The 17097-nt window shown below is 39.2% G+C and overlaps 1 protein-coding gene across 2 annotated transcripts in view; it reads right to left on the bottom strand.

Annotated features, from left to right (window-relative positions):
• Positions 1 to 1801: 1801 nt before the first annotated feature.
• LOC117957275 (cytoplasmic phosphatidylinositol transfer protein 1-like) overlaps positions 1802 to 17097 on the bottom strand; it is a 69185-nt gene continuing 53889 nt past the window's right edge. Inside the window, exons 3-10 of one of the 2 annotated variants that reach the window (XM_034892911.1) lie at positions 14117 to 14205; positions 12841 to 12848; positions 11204 to 11275; positions 6342 to 6437; positions 5613 to 5768; positions 4773 to 4836; positions 3234 to 3373; positions 2486 to 2710 (exon numbers count right to left, since the gene is read on the bottom strand). In XM_034892911.1, the coding sequence (XP_034748802.1) occupies positions 2705 to 2710; positions 3234 to 3373; positions 4773 to 4836; positions 5613 to 5768; positions 6342 to 6437; positions 11204 to 11275; positions 12841 to 12848; positions 14117 to 14205 (631 nt within the window). In that variant the 3' untranslated portion in view covers positions 2486 to 2704. Of the gene's footprint in view, positions 2711 to 3233; positions 3374 to 4772; positions 4837 to 5612; positions 5769 to 6341; positions 6438 to 11203; positions 11276 to 12840; positions 12849 to 14116; positions 14206 to 17097 lie in introns of both variants that reach the window. The other variant, XM_034892902.1, reaches the window with a different exon arrangement.

Below are 17097 nucleotides of genomic sequence, written 5' to 3'. Positions count from 1 at the left end.
CATGATGCTGCCACCAACATGCTTCATTGTGGGTATGGTGTTGTTTTTGCACTAAACATATCTTTTGGCCAAAAGGTTGAACCTTGGTTTCATCAAACCATAACACATTTTACCACATGCTTTTGGGAGACTTGATGTTTGTTTTGCAAACTTCAGCTGGGCCTGGATGTTTTTCTTTGTAAGAAAAGGCTTCCCTCTTGCCACCATACCCCAAAGCCCATTCATTTGAAGAATACGGGAGATTGTTGTCACATGTAGCACACAGCCAGTACTTAGCAGAAATTCCTGTAGCTCCTTTAATGTTGCTGTAGGCTTCTTGGAAGCCTCCCTGAGTAGTCTTTTCATCAAATTTGGAGGGACGTCCAGATCATGTAATGTCTCTGTTGTGCTATATTTTTTCCACTTGATGACTTCACTGTGTTCCATGGTATATTTAATGCTTTGGAAAAAAATGTGTACCCTTCTCCTGACTGATATCCTAAAATAATGAGATCAATATCAAGAAAATCCTACTGGAACAGATGAACTTTATTTGTGATTAATCAGAGTCTCTTTAAATGATGGCAAGTGACTTCTATTTAACACACGTTTGAATGTGATTGGTTAATTCTGAACACAGCCAGTTAAAAGAGGGTGTGCACACTTATGCAACCAGGTTATTGTGAGGTTTTCATTTTTCAACCTCGAAGATTTCAGTTCGTTTTTCAATTGAATTGTTCACATTATAGGTCCCAACAAAATTGGAAAAAGGGACATGATTTATCGTCAAATTTTTTTTACATCACAAAAACCTGCCATTTTAACAGGGGTGTGTGGACTTTTTATATCCACTGTATACATGTCGTGAACATCCCATGCAGCATATTAAACCCTTTACTTGAGTAAAATCAATGTGTGTACTAGCAGTACATGCCCAGCACATATACAGGGGCACTGCAAAAGATGTTCCTGTTTCGAAATCATTTTCTGTGCCTACCAAAACACTAGGTCAGTATTAGCAACCACCACTGGCAAAGTAAAACATATCCACACTTCTGCAAACACTATGCAGCTGATAAAGCACATACTCAAGTCAGCTTGATGCATGTGCCCTTCTCCTCAAATCAACTTTGAGTTGTTATTACCTCCAAGGTGCACAAAGATAAGTCAATGCTTAAAAACTCTCCAAAATGGCCTTGTTCCTACATATGACAAAGAGATCCAATAAATTGGATCACATTTATGTCACATGAGATGTCCAGCATTAGTTTCAGGCAACGTTTTAATTTTGTTGTACTGACCTCTCAGTAAACTTGAGTAAGATAAATGCAGTACTGAAGTTCAACAACTTAAATTTTAGGGTCATTAAACTGTCATGCTAAAACTGCAGGTGCAGATAACAGCTTAAGATACAACGTTACTGCTAATATGAAAAGGATTTCTGATGTGTAAACATTCCAAGGGTTAAGTATACTCGTATAGTACATACAATAGTTTGTGTATTGTGATATCTGTGGAGGTATAAAAAGTCACTGTTTGGCAATAGGCAGGGGGGAGAATAGTACAGTGATATCCCTGCCCTTGGAGTGCGATTCAGGTAGAGTCAGGGAAACCTGAGGTTTAAACTCTCTATGATTGTACGGATCTTGCATCTGTTGTATAATTAGAGTTTGGGATGGAAAAGATTGGTGCAATCTGATCCGCAAGCCAGCTTGGACAGCTCAGGAAACAGTTGCTAAGTGGCTCTGTTATGAAGGTACTTAGCTCTGTCTGGTGTGTGTTACTCTAACATATTAGATCCAATGTGCTACTCTAGTTTGCGTAATTGATTTAATTTCTAATTTAATATACACAGCCATTTTACAGACTGAAAAATCAAAATATTTGTCAGGCATTCATTTGCAAACGATGTCAAGACTAATAAACACCAATGGCTCTGTGGTAAGGCAACTACTTCATAGTTCAACAGTTTGAAAGCAATCAGCTTGTCTGATTGAAGAAAACATAACTAAGGAAACACTAAGAATAATTTATTCATATACAAAGAACTGCCGCTCTACAAAAATAATTAGGGATGCATTCTGTTTCGATTAGACATCACAGGTTGTTGTTATAATAATAGACGAGACACGTGGCTGGCTAGACACAAAGGAAGATGATTTCAGCCACAACAGCATGGCTAAGCCTACAGCTGCCTGGATGGTATCAGTGACACTGATGTAGACATATATTGTGATTGACAATTGTGTGTCCAGGATTATGGCAAATCATTAGATATGGCTAGAAAACTTAAATGTCTTGCCACTGGTGTTAGAAGGTTAGGTTAGACTTGTCGGGCTACTAAGGGTTGGGGCGGGGAAAGCCATCCCAAGTTCTCTCTAGTCAATCTCAGCATGATCACAGTTGGGGGAGGGTGGTGTGGACGATTGAAGGTGGTTTGAATCTGGTAGTGGGCTCAGGGTAGAGCCCTGAGGGACGCGACTTGGGGCAGGGTTGGGAAGGGTCAGGGTTTCTGGAGCAGACTTTTTTCGTGGTCGGTCCTTTGGGACAGGAAGGTGCTCAGGCGCATCAGTGCACATAGGGGTGGAGGGGGCGCTGGCAGGGCCAGTGAGGGAACAGGAGGACAAGGGTGTGTCGCTGATGGAGATTGACGGTGGAAAAATCCCAATCTTCTGGTTGGTGGCCTCCTGGATGGTGCGCTCAAATTCTCTCACCTCATCCATTGTCATGTCTGGATTGGAAAAAGATCAATTGAAATCAATGAGAGGAAGAATTGGGAAAGTAGTGATTTTTACTATTTTTATACAATTTTAGAGAATTTCAGAAGAAAGGCTGAAACTGTTGTTTTCAATGACTTCCACAAGTTTTAGAAATCACTAGAGCCACAGGCATACCCAGAACAACATACATTAAATATGAAACAAAGCTTGAAGAAAAAAACTTTTGAAAACAAGTAGTATTTGTTGTCAGCTCTCAGTGTGTTATTTTAATTACCAGAATGTTTCTATTCTTCCTTTGTTATCTAGATACCTTTTCAGACCTTTATGAACCTTGGCAGACTTGAATTATCATATTATTTTAATATTCAACAGTTCACCTACTGTATGCATCATTTGACTCAATGTAGGACAGAATGAGGAGATGTAAGTGGACAATTGTATGCAACAATGACAACTTCATTCACAGTCACAAACTGGTCCAGCATGAGACAGACCTGGGCATTGGAGTGAAGAAACAATGATAAAGACACATACGCTTGCTTTGTCATGGATCTCTATGTCATCCAGTGAAGATGGGTTTGTTGTGGAATGCACTTGCTGCTCATGGCAAACTTTGATGTTGGTTTTCTCATGCATTTGGCTCTCGTAATCCCGCACGTCATCCAAAGTCATATCTGGAAGAAGGGGCAGGGGTAGAACGAGGATCGAAAAGTTCTTTACTCCTCTAGAATGGCTCTCCAGTTGACAAACAAGTGGGGAAGGAGAGGGTCAGGTGGCAAAGGTGCATTCCTTGTATGAGTAACGGATGATTAGTGGTTTTTGAAAGCTTTAGGAGGTCAAAGTGCAAGCTTCCAATGACCCATAGAGTTTATAGGAGACAGCAAGACGAACCCGAGCATCATACCAGGAAGGAGGGAGAATGGATGGTCAAGGACATTTCAAGATTTAGGAAAAGCATGAACAATCCACACCCAAAGAAGATGTTGGATCATTGGAAGCACATGAAAGCAAGACCTTATTCATTGGGCAAAATCATTCGACATGTGAAAAGATTTAGGGAATATCCAGGTTGTAGAGAGTTATAAATAAAATGTGTTATAAAGGTTAGTGGTCATAGAGAGAGGGGGAGAGTAAATATGTTTCATGGCAAAGATAATGGGCTTGTTATCTTCAAGCCCTACAGCTGTGGAAAAAGTTCAACAGCTGAGAGTGAGTAAATGTGTTTCAGCCACTTAATGATCTAAACAGGGCGGCCTTTCATGCAACAAAACTCTGAGAAACAGAGAGAGGCAGATTTCATGTTTCAGTAAGTGCATCATTCTTCACTGATCTCCAATTATTCCTTCGTGAAATTGCAAAATGGTTGGGAATATTTTACTTAAATGTGAAAGTAAGTGCCAAAAACAGTTCAAATTTTTTAGACAGCCTTACACTTATACCGGTACAGTGTCTACTCTTGGCTCTCAAATAACTGATGAACTTGTGTGAATTTCTCAAACATGAAACATGAAAGAGTTTAGTTTAAGAGTCATTTTTATCATGCAGGTTTCATTTGAAACAAACACTGACTGTGCCTGGACACGACAAAACAGTGTTTGTCATTAGAGGGTTAGTGATGATACCAAGAGGAAGCTCCATGAGCAGGACTGGTAGTGACAGGATTAGAAGCATGCAGAGTTATTTTAAATACACACTGGGAAATAAACAGTAATCACACAAAAGTGATTTATACAATTAATGTAGCTATGACTTCAAAGAATTGTAGTAACGTAACACCTCAAGAAGGGTTGTAACTCTAAGTATATACAAAGATTTGGGAAATGTACAGGTGTTATGAACTATTTAGGTAGTTGTTTCTTAAAAAGGTCACTTGTTCAACAATAAAAAGGGATTGATTTCATCAAGTAATACTTACATACTTATTTAAATAAAAAACTAAATGCTACTGTGTAAGCAATCCATTCATGATATCTTGGTTTGAGTAAATAGTTAATGATGGAAAATTTGAAATGTGCTGTACATAAGCTCAAGTGTATAGACAGCTGGACTGTAGAAAAAGGCTGAAGGACCTACCAATCCACTCATCTACCCAGGCAAATGCCTGTCTATGTCCCAGCAGCAGCACATCCCGAACCACCTGTAACACAACACAATGACAATCATAAAATAGTTACTCATGAAACCTATTTTTGATAAAGGTTCCAAATTGTAAAAAGTGAGATACCATTTCTCTATCGATTATAAAGAAGACCAATGTGGTATATAAATAGTTAAAAAATGCTCAATCCACTGACAAATGCACACAGCCCGTATACAGAAACTATGCCTTTAAATGAGCCGTCAGGACTTGTCTATGGTTGTGTTGCCACAACTATAAGAATAGTAATATATATATATATATAAGTGCCGCTACAGTGCCGTTACACTCATTCCCCTGCTGCAGTGACAGCGCAAAGGTGCTAAGAGATGCTGAGAGCGCATATTGGGCATTTTTGTTTGGGCAATGTTTTGCTTTAAACATTAAAGCAAGTAAGCGTGTATAATAAAAAATAAAAAAATAAGCATGTTCTAGTAAAAAATAAGTATGAACCTGAAAATGAGCATAATATGGGAGCTTTAATCAATAGGTTTAAAAGCTAAATATTCAAGATTAAAGGGTCAGAAGTATGGTCGTGGAGAAAAATGTACTTAGCGTCTTTAGGTTTTTAAATTATAATTCAGCTCAGTGGCAAAAGTACTTTAACAGATTTGTTTTATAACAATGGGCAAATGGTTTGGGGGACTGGACCAAAATAAATGAATTAAGCCAAGTAAAGAAGTATGGACATAAAGATCTATTTCTGCAACAAGGTTAACTAATTATACATGAAAAGAATGAAAGATCTCACATTTATCACACGTGTGACCTCTCACCTTGTGCACAAACTGCTCCACACGTGTCTGCAGACCCCACACTTCAAACTTGACAGTGACAAGTTTGTATGAGCACATGATGGGATCCTGGGTGTCCCTCCAGCCCTCCTGAAGAATCCCCCGCGACGTCTTATCTGACTTGAAATATCGCAAGTCCTGAGATGGGATGGAGCGGGGAAAATGAACACACATGCACGTTTAATATTACAATAAGCAACCCAAACCTCCAAGCATTGTTGTTTCTGCACCCCAGTAGAGAGATGTAACAGATTAAAATTGCATGCATGACTGAACGCCAGAAATAAATACAGATAATAGCTGAGGCAATCTGTTATCTGCAGACCATTACCAGCTCCCACCTTTCACAGGCTTTTAGATTCCAGATAAATTCTGTGTGAGGTGGCCGAGGCATATAAAGCAACAAAAATGTAGCTGTGAGTGTGAGGCAGAAATAATGACATCAGGCATACTATTATCTTCCTTCTAAAGATCATCATAGAGATAGAAAACCTTTCTTACAGGAAATGATCGGATGTAAAACAAGTTAGTAACAGAGAAAACCATTAGAGTAAGATCACGACCTGACAGAAACTGAGATCACACAGTTTTATCTAAATCACATAGTTTTACTAAAGCATTTCCAGATGCAACACTATACTTAAAGTGCTCCAGAAGCATTAACTCCCAACAGCCATGACCATCTACACACTCCCACCTCCACAAGCTCACCTCAGACTCTTTATAGTAGCGCTCAGGGATCTCATCGTAGGCGATGTCGACAAAACACACCTCCCTCTCCTGCTCTTTCAGCTCTGTATCAAAGATCTGAAAGCAGAACAGATTGGTTTTCCAGCGCTCTCTGCAGCCTCTGCTTGCCAAAAAATACACTTTAGAAATACAGTATGTCTTTTCCAGGTTACATCATCACATATGTGGCTGGCAATCCTGCCCTTCTGCTTGACTCAAAAGTTGGAAATTATTCACACTGTTACCAACGCCTGACTGTGCATCTTGTCACTCTCTGCCCCTTTGTCGCTCAGCCAAACTCTGGAAACGCATGTCTTTGCTTACATAACCATTAGGGGGGGCTCTGTGCCCATGTCTTATATGTGTTTCTGTGCCAAATGACACAGTGCTGTTTGCAAATACTGTATACTTTTTTAAGTGTGCAACCTTCTTATTTCTTCTTAGTCTTTGTTATTCTTACTGAATTGTTATTATCCATTAGTTAATTTGCTGTTGATTATATAGACCTTTTTACTACAAAAAATCACGTATCAATGTATATATTTTTACATGTATATTTACTATTAATCCATTCAAAGTCATGTAGTCAATTGATATATTAGTAAACACACAGAGTCTCACATGTGCATCAATGAACAGAGCTCAAACTACAGTGCCTGTTATATTGCCGCAAGCAAAAGTCTGTGTGTGTGTGTGTGTGTGTGTGCGCATTTAAAGGAAGGTTAGAGGCCACAGGTTTCATGTAAAGGCTCTAGTTTTACACTCTATTCAGCCTACATAGTGGTAATGTATTATTACTATAGGGACAGTCTATAATCTCATTGTTAATTCTTGCAGATGATGCGGTCCTGATGGCATCATTGGTCTGTGACCTTCAGCACTCACTGGATCGGTTCGCAGCCGAGTGTGAAGCGGCTGGGATGAGGATCAGCACCTCTAAATCTGAGGCCATGGTTCTCAACAGGAAACCGATGGAGTGCTTTCTTCAGGTAGAGAATGATTCCTTACCCCAAGTGAAGGAGTTTAAATACCTTGGGGTCTTGTTCAGGAGTGAAGGGACAATGGAGCGGGAGATTGGTTGGAGAATCAGCGCAATGGGGTGACCCTAAAGGCAAAGCTCTCGATCTACCGGTCAGTTTTAGTTCCTACCCTAACCTATGGTCATAAAGGCTGGGTCATGACTGAAACAACGGAATCCAGGGCACAAGCGGCTAAATTGGGTTTCCTCAGCAGGTGGCTGGTGTCTCCCTTAGAGATAGGGTGAGAAGCACAGTCATCCGTGAGGAGCTCGGAGTAGAGCTGCTGCTCCTTCGCATCGAAAGGAGCCAGTTGAGGTGGTTCGGGCATCTGGTAAGGATGCCTCCTGGGCGCCTCCCTAGGGAGGTGTTCAAGGCACGTCCAGCTGAGAGGAGGCCTCGGGGAAGACCCAGGACTAGGTGGAGAGATAATATCTCCAACTTGTCCTGGGAACGCCTCGGGATTCCCCAGTCGGAGTTGGTTAATGTGGCTCGGGAAAGGGAGTTTGGGGTCCCCTGCTGGAGCTGCTGCCCCCGCGACTTGATACTGGACAAGTGGACGAAAATGGAGGGATGGACCGTCTGAAGTTTTTAATAAGCAATTTTAAATCTAGGAATTATATGGAAAAAATCCTCCATTGATAAAAAGGTAAGTGTACATTGCGATATCAATTATAGCACATTTTCTGTATTATAACCGTTTACATTTTACTAGTAATACTATTTAGTACATTAAAAGTCAGTACATGCCTTATTTTGTTTTAGCTTTGCTTCTCAGAATTTGACCCCCCCCCCCTTGTTTCTTACTCTAGAGGCAGGAGCAAAATAGTTTGTAATAAGAGGACAGGGATGAAGTCACAAGAAGGGAGAGGAAAATAGAGTAGAGGAAGAGGGGGGAAAGAAAGGAAGAAGATGACAAGGAGGGAAGGTTATAAAATGAGAGACGAAACATGGGTTTGTTTAATAAGAGATGCAAATGAAAGGAAAACGTATCTACAATGAGCATGTATGGATGACTTTTAAAAATATAAATACATGAGTGTACCAATGATTGGTCCTTTGTTTATTTAAGTATTTTCAAACAAAGTAAGAAATTACTACTTTGTAAACAAGTTACATGTGTGTATTAAAAGGTAAGAAAACCACTTTCCAATTAATTCGGCAATAGTTTTTTTTTTAGGCACACCAATGTGATGCAATATTGTTATTAAGCTTCCTGTTTTCCTCGGGTCAAATTTGACCCATTTTCAAAAAGTTTCTATGTCAGAAAATTGTGTTTCTTTCAACCAAATTGTCAAGCAAAACAGGGATAGTTCCATACAACACTCGCGTCAGAAAAAGCTTTGAAAAAAACAACAAAACCATGAAAAAGTGTATTAAAAAAAACAAAACAAAAAAAATCATGAAAAAGTGACAAAAAAGTCAAAAGTATTGCAAGAACACCAAAAATTGAAAAACAAAACGTTGCATGGTCAAGGTTTAGAAAGAAGGAGAGGACATTAAAACATAAAGAGAGTGTTTGGAAGAGTGAGAGGGTAAAGAAAGAGATAAAGTGAGTGAGAAGAGAAGACAACAAATTGGCGTCCCATGAATGATGACAGTGTTCCCCAAGGAACATAACCTATGACCTGTAAATGTAGCATCCCTTAAGGCCATTCTATGTCATTTTTGAAAATGCCAGAATGATATGACCCAAAAAAAGACAGTACTACATTTCCCTCCATACTAACCATAGGTTTGCTCCTACTCCACCCAACATGACAGAAACACTGCTATTGTATCAATCTAGTTAATTGTAATCCTAAAATATAAATGTCCTTAGCTGCACTTTTCGAGTCTGTATGCTAGCATTTGTTGGTACAGGTCATTGTAACAGCTTTCCAGTGTGACACTAGATGGCCATTTCAGTACACACAACAAGGCATTTCATGGCTCCCTGAAGGCTAATTGTAATCACTGTCTGAATTAAAAAAATGATTGGACCGCATTTTATCAGCCTCAAAATGAAAAAAAGACACTAAAAAGAATAGACCGATCTCATCCATGGCATGCATAAGAAATAATCATTAACTGAAAACAATGAGGTTAACGATTTTAGAAATATCAGTTCATGCAAACGCTGTAAATTTGGAAATGATTTAAAGAATGGATGCATTTTGTGCCCAACAGGAGGAATGCACTAAGTTGAGGATGTTCTAATTTATTAAAATTAATGAAATGTCTAATTCATTGCAACATCTGCATGAGGACACATGCTGCATGAGGACACATGCTGACCAAGTGTTATCGTGTGTAGGTATGAGTGAGCGAGCACATGTGTGTCTGAAACTGGATAGTCCTGTGGAATGTTCCATGTCACATAATGTTACTACATCCTCCATTCAAACGGTGCATGATGGCCACTCACACACCCAATCATTTCCTGCCCACACATCCATGATTTTTCTCCCTCACTTGCACATTCCCACTTTTACATCCCTCCATTTTTGAATCCTTTCTACTTGGTAAGTCCTTGCTTTTCCAGTTGCAGGAACCGGAAAAGCAAGGATTCAAGACACCCCAAGTGGACAGAATCCACACATGGAAAAACATGACACTTGTACAGAGAGAATATGCTATAAAACACAGCTGTATTCATAATGCACCGCAAATCCTTATGGCCTAATTATACGTCATAAAACATGCAATTCTTCTTATTTGTTTGCCCTAAAGATGTTAGACAAAGTAGTGAATCTTTACCATTAGTGTGTGTGTGTGTGTGTGTGTGTGTGTGTGTGTGTGTGTGTGTGTGTGTGTGTGTGTAGACAATGAAATCTACGCCCCGCTCTTATATATGTTTATGCAACAGAAATGTGATATGTCTCAGTTTTTATTAACTTGGTGCATTTGCTGTAGGCGATTTCTGTAAGATTTAATAAAAGAGCCTTTGATATGTTGCCTTGTCGTGTCAAACTAAACAAGCATTAATCTAAAACATCACAACATGTTTATTTAACACTGCCGATATGTTCATTTCTGTCTTCCTCTGCACTTTATGAGTCCATGTATCCTCCCTTTTACAACAAAATCCCAGGCATCTGAAGCAAACCATAAACACACAGTAACGTTAACCTGCTGGCCGCCCACCATGATATATTTTAAGCAGTTTGTCCTTTGTACACTACCCTAACATTCTTCTTCCTCACTGTCCAGGTAGTGGCAGCCTTTCATTTGATGACTAATGGTCCTATAAACTGGAGAGTGGTGTAAAATACAGAGAGAAAGAAAGTGAGGAGGCTAACAGCCTAAATGAAATTAGCTACACAACAAGTGAAGCAGATTTTGGCAGACTCTCAAGGCGCATAGTATGTTTGGCATTTTGATACAACGGGATTGCAAATGAGGAGCTCTGAGATGACAAACTGCCCGGATGGGTTTACTAATGTAGCCTTTGCAGAGGTCTTGTTTTCGACAATATGTCTGCCATAAGATATTTGGGGTTTTAAATTGGCCTATTTTGCTGAACAGATTTCTGTGTAAGAAGGAGAAGAAGACAAGCAGCATATGTATATTCAGCTGAGAGATTTGTATAGGAGTTACTATACTGACTGGGCCTGTGGGCCGATATAAGCTTAGTGCAGGAATACCAGTATCTGTTTGTCGATCCATGCCTCCTCCTGGACAGCCATGACATTTTTATGTACAAAGTATTTTCCAGGCTCCTTGTCAGAGTTTATCATTAAGTAATGTGCCAAAATCCCCCAAACCATTACTCAAAGTTCTTATCACACATACACAACCTATCAAACCCTTACGAAAAGCTCTTATTACACATACACATTAACTCACATTGTCATTGCATCCTTTGTTGTCCTCGTACTTTGTCTCTATGTGGATGGAGAACTTGGGCAGGAATGAGCACTATGGATAAAAAAAGACAAAGATGTGACACTACTTGTAATAACATACAAAAAAATTAAAAGAGACTGTGCTGAAAAGTAGCCCTGCATAACAAAGTTGTCATTGTTGCATCATTGCCTTTCACCATTTAAATAGTAAATATAGAAGTTGTGAACAGTTTATCCTGTAGAAAATGAATACTCCTTTCTTATGGTGATAATGCAAATTACAGGTACTTGGCTTGGGTGAATGTCTCAACTCTAGTTTACTGTAGTACCCTAGTACGCTTTGTCGTAACTTCTTTCGATGGTAGCAAGTAAAAGTAGAATTTTAAAGTACGTTACTGTACTTCATTAACACAGATTGTCAAAGCTGCCGTTAGATTTCTGTCTCTCTTTCATGTTACTTCTCATTGTGTAGTGCAAAACAAAAGTCCATTCTGTGATTATACAGTATGTCAATCTCTGTCCCTTTGTCAACATTGACAAAAGCCAAGAGACTTGTGATGAAGACAACTTGAAGACAATCAGACTTGTGTGAGTCTTTTGCCTAAAAACTAATTTTGGCATGGCTACACAGACTCAAAGTAAACACAAAACGCCACCACACATTTACAGAGGCAATATCAAGCATTCTGTCGCTGCAATATTGTTGTCTTTCCCTTCTTGTCCCCGCACCCTAAAGTGGCGTGACTCATCTGTTGGCGTTTATCCCTGAGCACAACAGAAGCCTTTTAGCTAAGCCTAATCATATGCAATGTGTATGCTTATTCTGCCAAGACGTCATGTGTTTTCAAAGCTTAATCACAGGTCACTTAGGCAGTTCTGGAGTAGTTAGGAAACCAAAACAGAGCTAAAACAGAAAATGAATATGTCACTTTTTAGTAACATTTTAGTGACATTTAGCGGGTTGCCAGAAAAAAATCCAAATCAATGTCAATATTACTCCGTTTCTTCTGTATGTGTAAATAATAATAATAATAATACATTTTATTTAACAGCGCCTTTCTAACACTCAAGGACGCTTTACAGACAATAAAAGACAGGGAACAGAAAAATGTAAGTAGTAAAACAAAACAAATAAAACAAATAAAACAAAAAACAAAACAACAAAACAGGAACAGTGTATTTACAGATAAGCGAGCTGGAACAGATGGGTTTTGAGTCTAGTAAATAGTTAATAGTTTACTGGCACGTTCACCATAAGAACTTTAAAAGGTGATAATTGTCAATTTTGCGATTAACTGGGCATAAATAAATCTATTAGTTCCAAGAAAACACTCAAAAAATATTTTTCCTTGCCACCATATCCAACTAGATTTAGCAAATTTAGTTTACATCCTTACATTTTATTTGAATGTCAAAATATTAGTAAATATAGTGCCCTGAAAATGGTTAACAAATTTAAAAAAATAGTGTCTTAGTGGCCTGTGATGTTTGTGCATTAATAATTGTGAGGGGTCAAGATTCATGTTTTTCCTATTTTGGAGACACCGGTGATGATCAGTAGTTTCCGCACTCAATTGGGCCATTGGTGCACCATGATGCACTCCTAAAGACATGCAGTGCTACAGAGAGGATACTTACTGTATATTCTATAGACCGTGGCGTGGGGGTGACACAAGCAGAGACAGAACAAAAGGAAAAACACAGTTAGTTGTGCAGATTCTTTAAATTTTCCACAGCATGAAAGGAAATAAAGTGCATAGTGGCAGTCACATATCTGAAATCTCACATCATCCCTGCCTTGGTCACTTTATCTTCTACTTACGTTAATTTGCTCTTATCAAAAAGAAAATCCAATTTATCTATACTCCTCAATTTGTAACACTTTTCCCCTTAGATTAGGATCATTAAAGCATCACAGAAATGGGCATCGCAGCTCTAATTGTTGCACCCCTGACTGCTAGTTGCTTGTAATGTCGGCAATTTAGGAAGCAAGGCTTATTCCACTTGCTGCGCATATTGAACATCAGCGTTGAAATAAGCACTTGCTTCACGGCAAAACTGTAAACGTGTTTGTGCTTTCTCATAGCATGTCTTTCTGGCAAACTAACACAGTGCAACAGAAAGCTGCAATGGTGCAACTAACAGTGTGATCAGTGTGTGTCAGCATTAAGGGCCCTTGCGAAGCTACAGTGTGTGTTTTTTTTCTGTCTAGAGCCACTGTCCCAAGTCAATCCTATCACCTTTTAGAGTTGAAGGTTAAACTTTATTGGTCCATGTTGCAAAATCCTCCTTTTGTCCTCAGAGAGTTCATTCACGTTTGCATAGAATGCTATAAAACCGCTTATTTTCAATGTCGCTGAATGCGGCTCAGGATCCATCTGATAAAACACTCACATGTCCTTAAGAAATTATGGATGAAGTAGCTGAAAAGAGAGCATCGGAACAACCTGAATTATACAGCACATGTCTGAAGCTGCACGGGGTCTTTGGTAGAAAAGCCTTTTCCTTCTATTTAAAAATGTATTTTAAACAAAATGCCGTGGACATTAACAATCTTTGACTTTGAGCTAGAGTTTACTCTTTTCACACACAACTCCAACTCCCTAAAAGCATCCAGTTTGTAACAAGTTGGTTGTGCTGAGTAACCTGTTTTTTTACCTTTTAAAGAAGCTTCATGCGACTAAAGTACAAAACTATTCCAGCCTGAGCTATTGTGGCCTCTATTTCAAAACAGAGTAGTATAGAGTAGTACATTGTTACAGTAGGGCTCTCCTATTGTCACTGCAGCTTACTGGATTTGATATGTGAGTTTTGATTGTGTAATGTGTGGTGGTATAAAGAAAGTGGCACAAAAAAAACAACAAAAGATGAATTAGCTGGCAGTCCAACAAACACATTAACTCTGTATGCTCACCTGTTATGGTGTAAGGATAGTAGTTCCACGCTTTCTCTGTCACATAGAAGATTTTAGGAACCACTGCTCGAGCCCAGGTGGGTAATTTACTGCAGAAAGACATTGAGACAGACAGAGGAGGAGAGAGACTGTGAGCACGTAGCAATGAAGCAGGGATGGGGGGTAGGGGGTTGCTTCCTTTATTGCAGCAATAAAAAATAAAAAAATGTTGTACTTCTGAAAGGAGAATATGTGTGCATTGAAACATAGGGATGCTGTGAAAAGAATGCTTCCAAAAGCTTTAATTCAGGGATGCTACGGGAGACCAAACACATGTTTCTCTGCACACCAGGTTGTCTCAATGGTACCTACAGTGCTTTTTGAACCTTCTTCAACTAAATATTGGGCGTTGTTGTGCTGGACTTTTTCTTGGCTGGGCACAGTAACTTCTTAGAATCTACTGCGCCATGCCAAACAAGATATAATGTGTTTATTAGTGAGCCCATAGAGGCGCTGGTTGGTAAATTTTGTTATCTTCCCCTTGGTTTTGGTCTTTATGTTAAACTATCTGTAACTTCATATTTACCATACAGAGCATACTGGAGTGGTATCAATCTTCTTAAACTCTCAACATAAAAGCAAATCAGCGTATTTCTCAAAATGTTGAACTACCTTTTCTCCCTCTTCTATCAGTTCTCAAGCCCCTTTTGGCACTCTGAATCTTTTTCTATCATCTACCATGTGTTCATAGAATGACAGTATGCTGCCAATTTGTGCACTTTGTGAGTAATGATGACATTCTCTGATCTCTGGTTAGACTGTAATTGAGGCTGCATTGAGAACTTATTTATGAGACATGTCAAACATTGGAGTGCACAGGCTTTCATGCAGTCTGCCTTCATCTCTGCCTCCTTTGATTGACATGGAAAACAAGTTCTTAAAGAGAACAAAAATGGCGCCAACTGGATCGTGACTGCTATTAATAAAAACAGCCCGCAATGGGTGAATGTGGGCAATCTCTCTCTCTCTCTCTCTCTCTCTCTCTGACTGACACTCCTCCCACACCTCCATCTGTTGATTTCTCCCATTCCATCCTTGTTCTTTTAAAGATCTTTGCCAATGGCTGCTGTGACAAGGGCCTACTTTGCCAAGCATGTAGGCGTGGTGGTAGCTGCTCTGAGTTTTCAGGCCAAAGCAGGTGTTCGTATTCAGAAGAAAATACATAAAATACACCCTAGTTCAATTAAACACATCCACGGAAAGGCAACACTTTATTTAATCATAAAATCCACTATCTGCTCTCCGCTCTTAATGAAGGTTATTGACAGAACAAGCATGGAATCGATGTGCAGATCTGATGGGATAAGACCAAGTACAGCAGGAGGCAGATCGGGAGGGCTAATGGGATGGTTGCAGTGTGACAGAACGAGTCCAGATTGACTTCTCTGCTATTGAATCCGAGCTACATTTTTTTTGGCGGAGCTAGATGGATGGCCAGTTGACTTGGGCAGAACAATGGTTAGTTATGGTAAAATTACATTAATTAATAAAATATTCACTATCTTTTTTTTACATTTTACATAAGTTGATGTGATGTCACAGATTTCATTTTTATTTAATTCAATGGAATTCATCTTGTGGTTTGGTAATTTTCTGATCTTAAACTTCAGATGTTTGCTTTTCTCTGTTCTTTGTGTGTTTTTCTTTATTTTTTCATTCAGGAGTGAGTATTTTTGTTGTTGTATGGGACTCAGCTTTGTGTTTAGTTTGCTTCCCTGACAAAATGTAAAAAACGTCTCTTGAACAAATCTCTTTTTCATGACAAGAATAAAGCGTTACTTTGAAAAAGGTCTGTAAGAGAGAGACAAAGCTTTTTCATAAAGTCTCATCTCCTGTTCACCCTGAGAAAGGAACATTTTACTTTGACAAGATGTCAGCTACTCTAGAAAGGTCAGTGTTTTGTCTTTTTCCACCTAAGATGAAAATGTAAATAGATATGCATGCTGCAGTTTGGATTCCTCCTTTTAATATCTCTGTAGAATTCCCCTCAATTGGTAAAGTAAGCTGTTGAAATTGTATGAAGAAAAAAAGAAAGACCGAAAGAAATGTCATTGTGAAATAAAAGAACTGACCTGAAGCCCTTACAAACACAATAGAAACTTAGACTCCATTCACTCAAAATATGGTGTTGCAGCACTTAGTGCAGGGTTGTGTGTCCTTTCAGGGCCCCAGTTAAAAAAGTGAGCATCATGTGGTGATGACCAAAACCACTCGTAAGGGTTTCCTGGATGAAAATGATTTTGTTTTTCTCTGCATAGTAAACTCCTCTCTACGGCTTAAAGGCCCTGTATTTCATGTTGAGACCACATTGTGAAACTTCATTTTGAGATTATTTTAAGTGCATAATCAACATTTGTTTTTGCATTCCCTGCGGTCCCCATCGCTGCAGCCTAAATGCACTGTCCACATTTGAATGGGAGGACTGGTGTTTTTGCTGCTACACCTGATTTGGTGTGAATGGAGCCTTAAACATAGAGGGCGCAATGGCTTTAGCATGTCTAGCAACTTCTATTCCTTTGCTATTCATACCATGGATTATTTACTGTGCAAAAAAGCCTTGGGCAACTTAAAAAAAAAAAAAATAGGGAACTTGTGTAACTTGTTAATAATGCTTAATTCTTTCATTAAAAACATTGAAAATTGCATGCCTGAATGGAAGCACAACGTATCTGTGTTTGCTCCCTCTGCATTCTTCCTCTCCTGTCCTCTGAAGAACAGAGCTGTGCTGACTCAGCATAATTAGTTATGCTGGCATAGTGAACGCTGACACAGGTTTGGTGCTAAAACAAATGACCTAAAGCATCTCTGCCCCCTCTCTATTCTCTCTCTTTTTTCTTTTCTTCTTCACACATTCTCCATCCTATTCTGTCATAGCTCTGGATCTGTGTACATGTGTGTGTGTCACGTGCGTGTGTGTGTGTGTGTGTGTGTGTGTGTGTGTG

This window comes from Etheostoma cragini, chromosome 2 (genome assembly GCF_013103735.1).
Source record: "Etheostoma cragini isolate CJK2018 chromosome 2, CSU_Ecrag_1.0, whole genome shotgun sequence".
Taxonomy (NCBI): domain Eukaryota; kingdom Metazoa; phylum Chordata; class Actinopteri; order Perciformes; family Percidae; genus Etheostoma; species Etheostoma cragini.
This window is presented reverse-complemented; position numbering and strand designations above follow the sequence as displayed.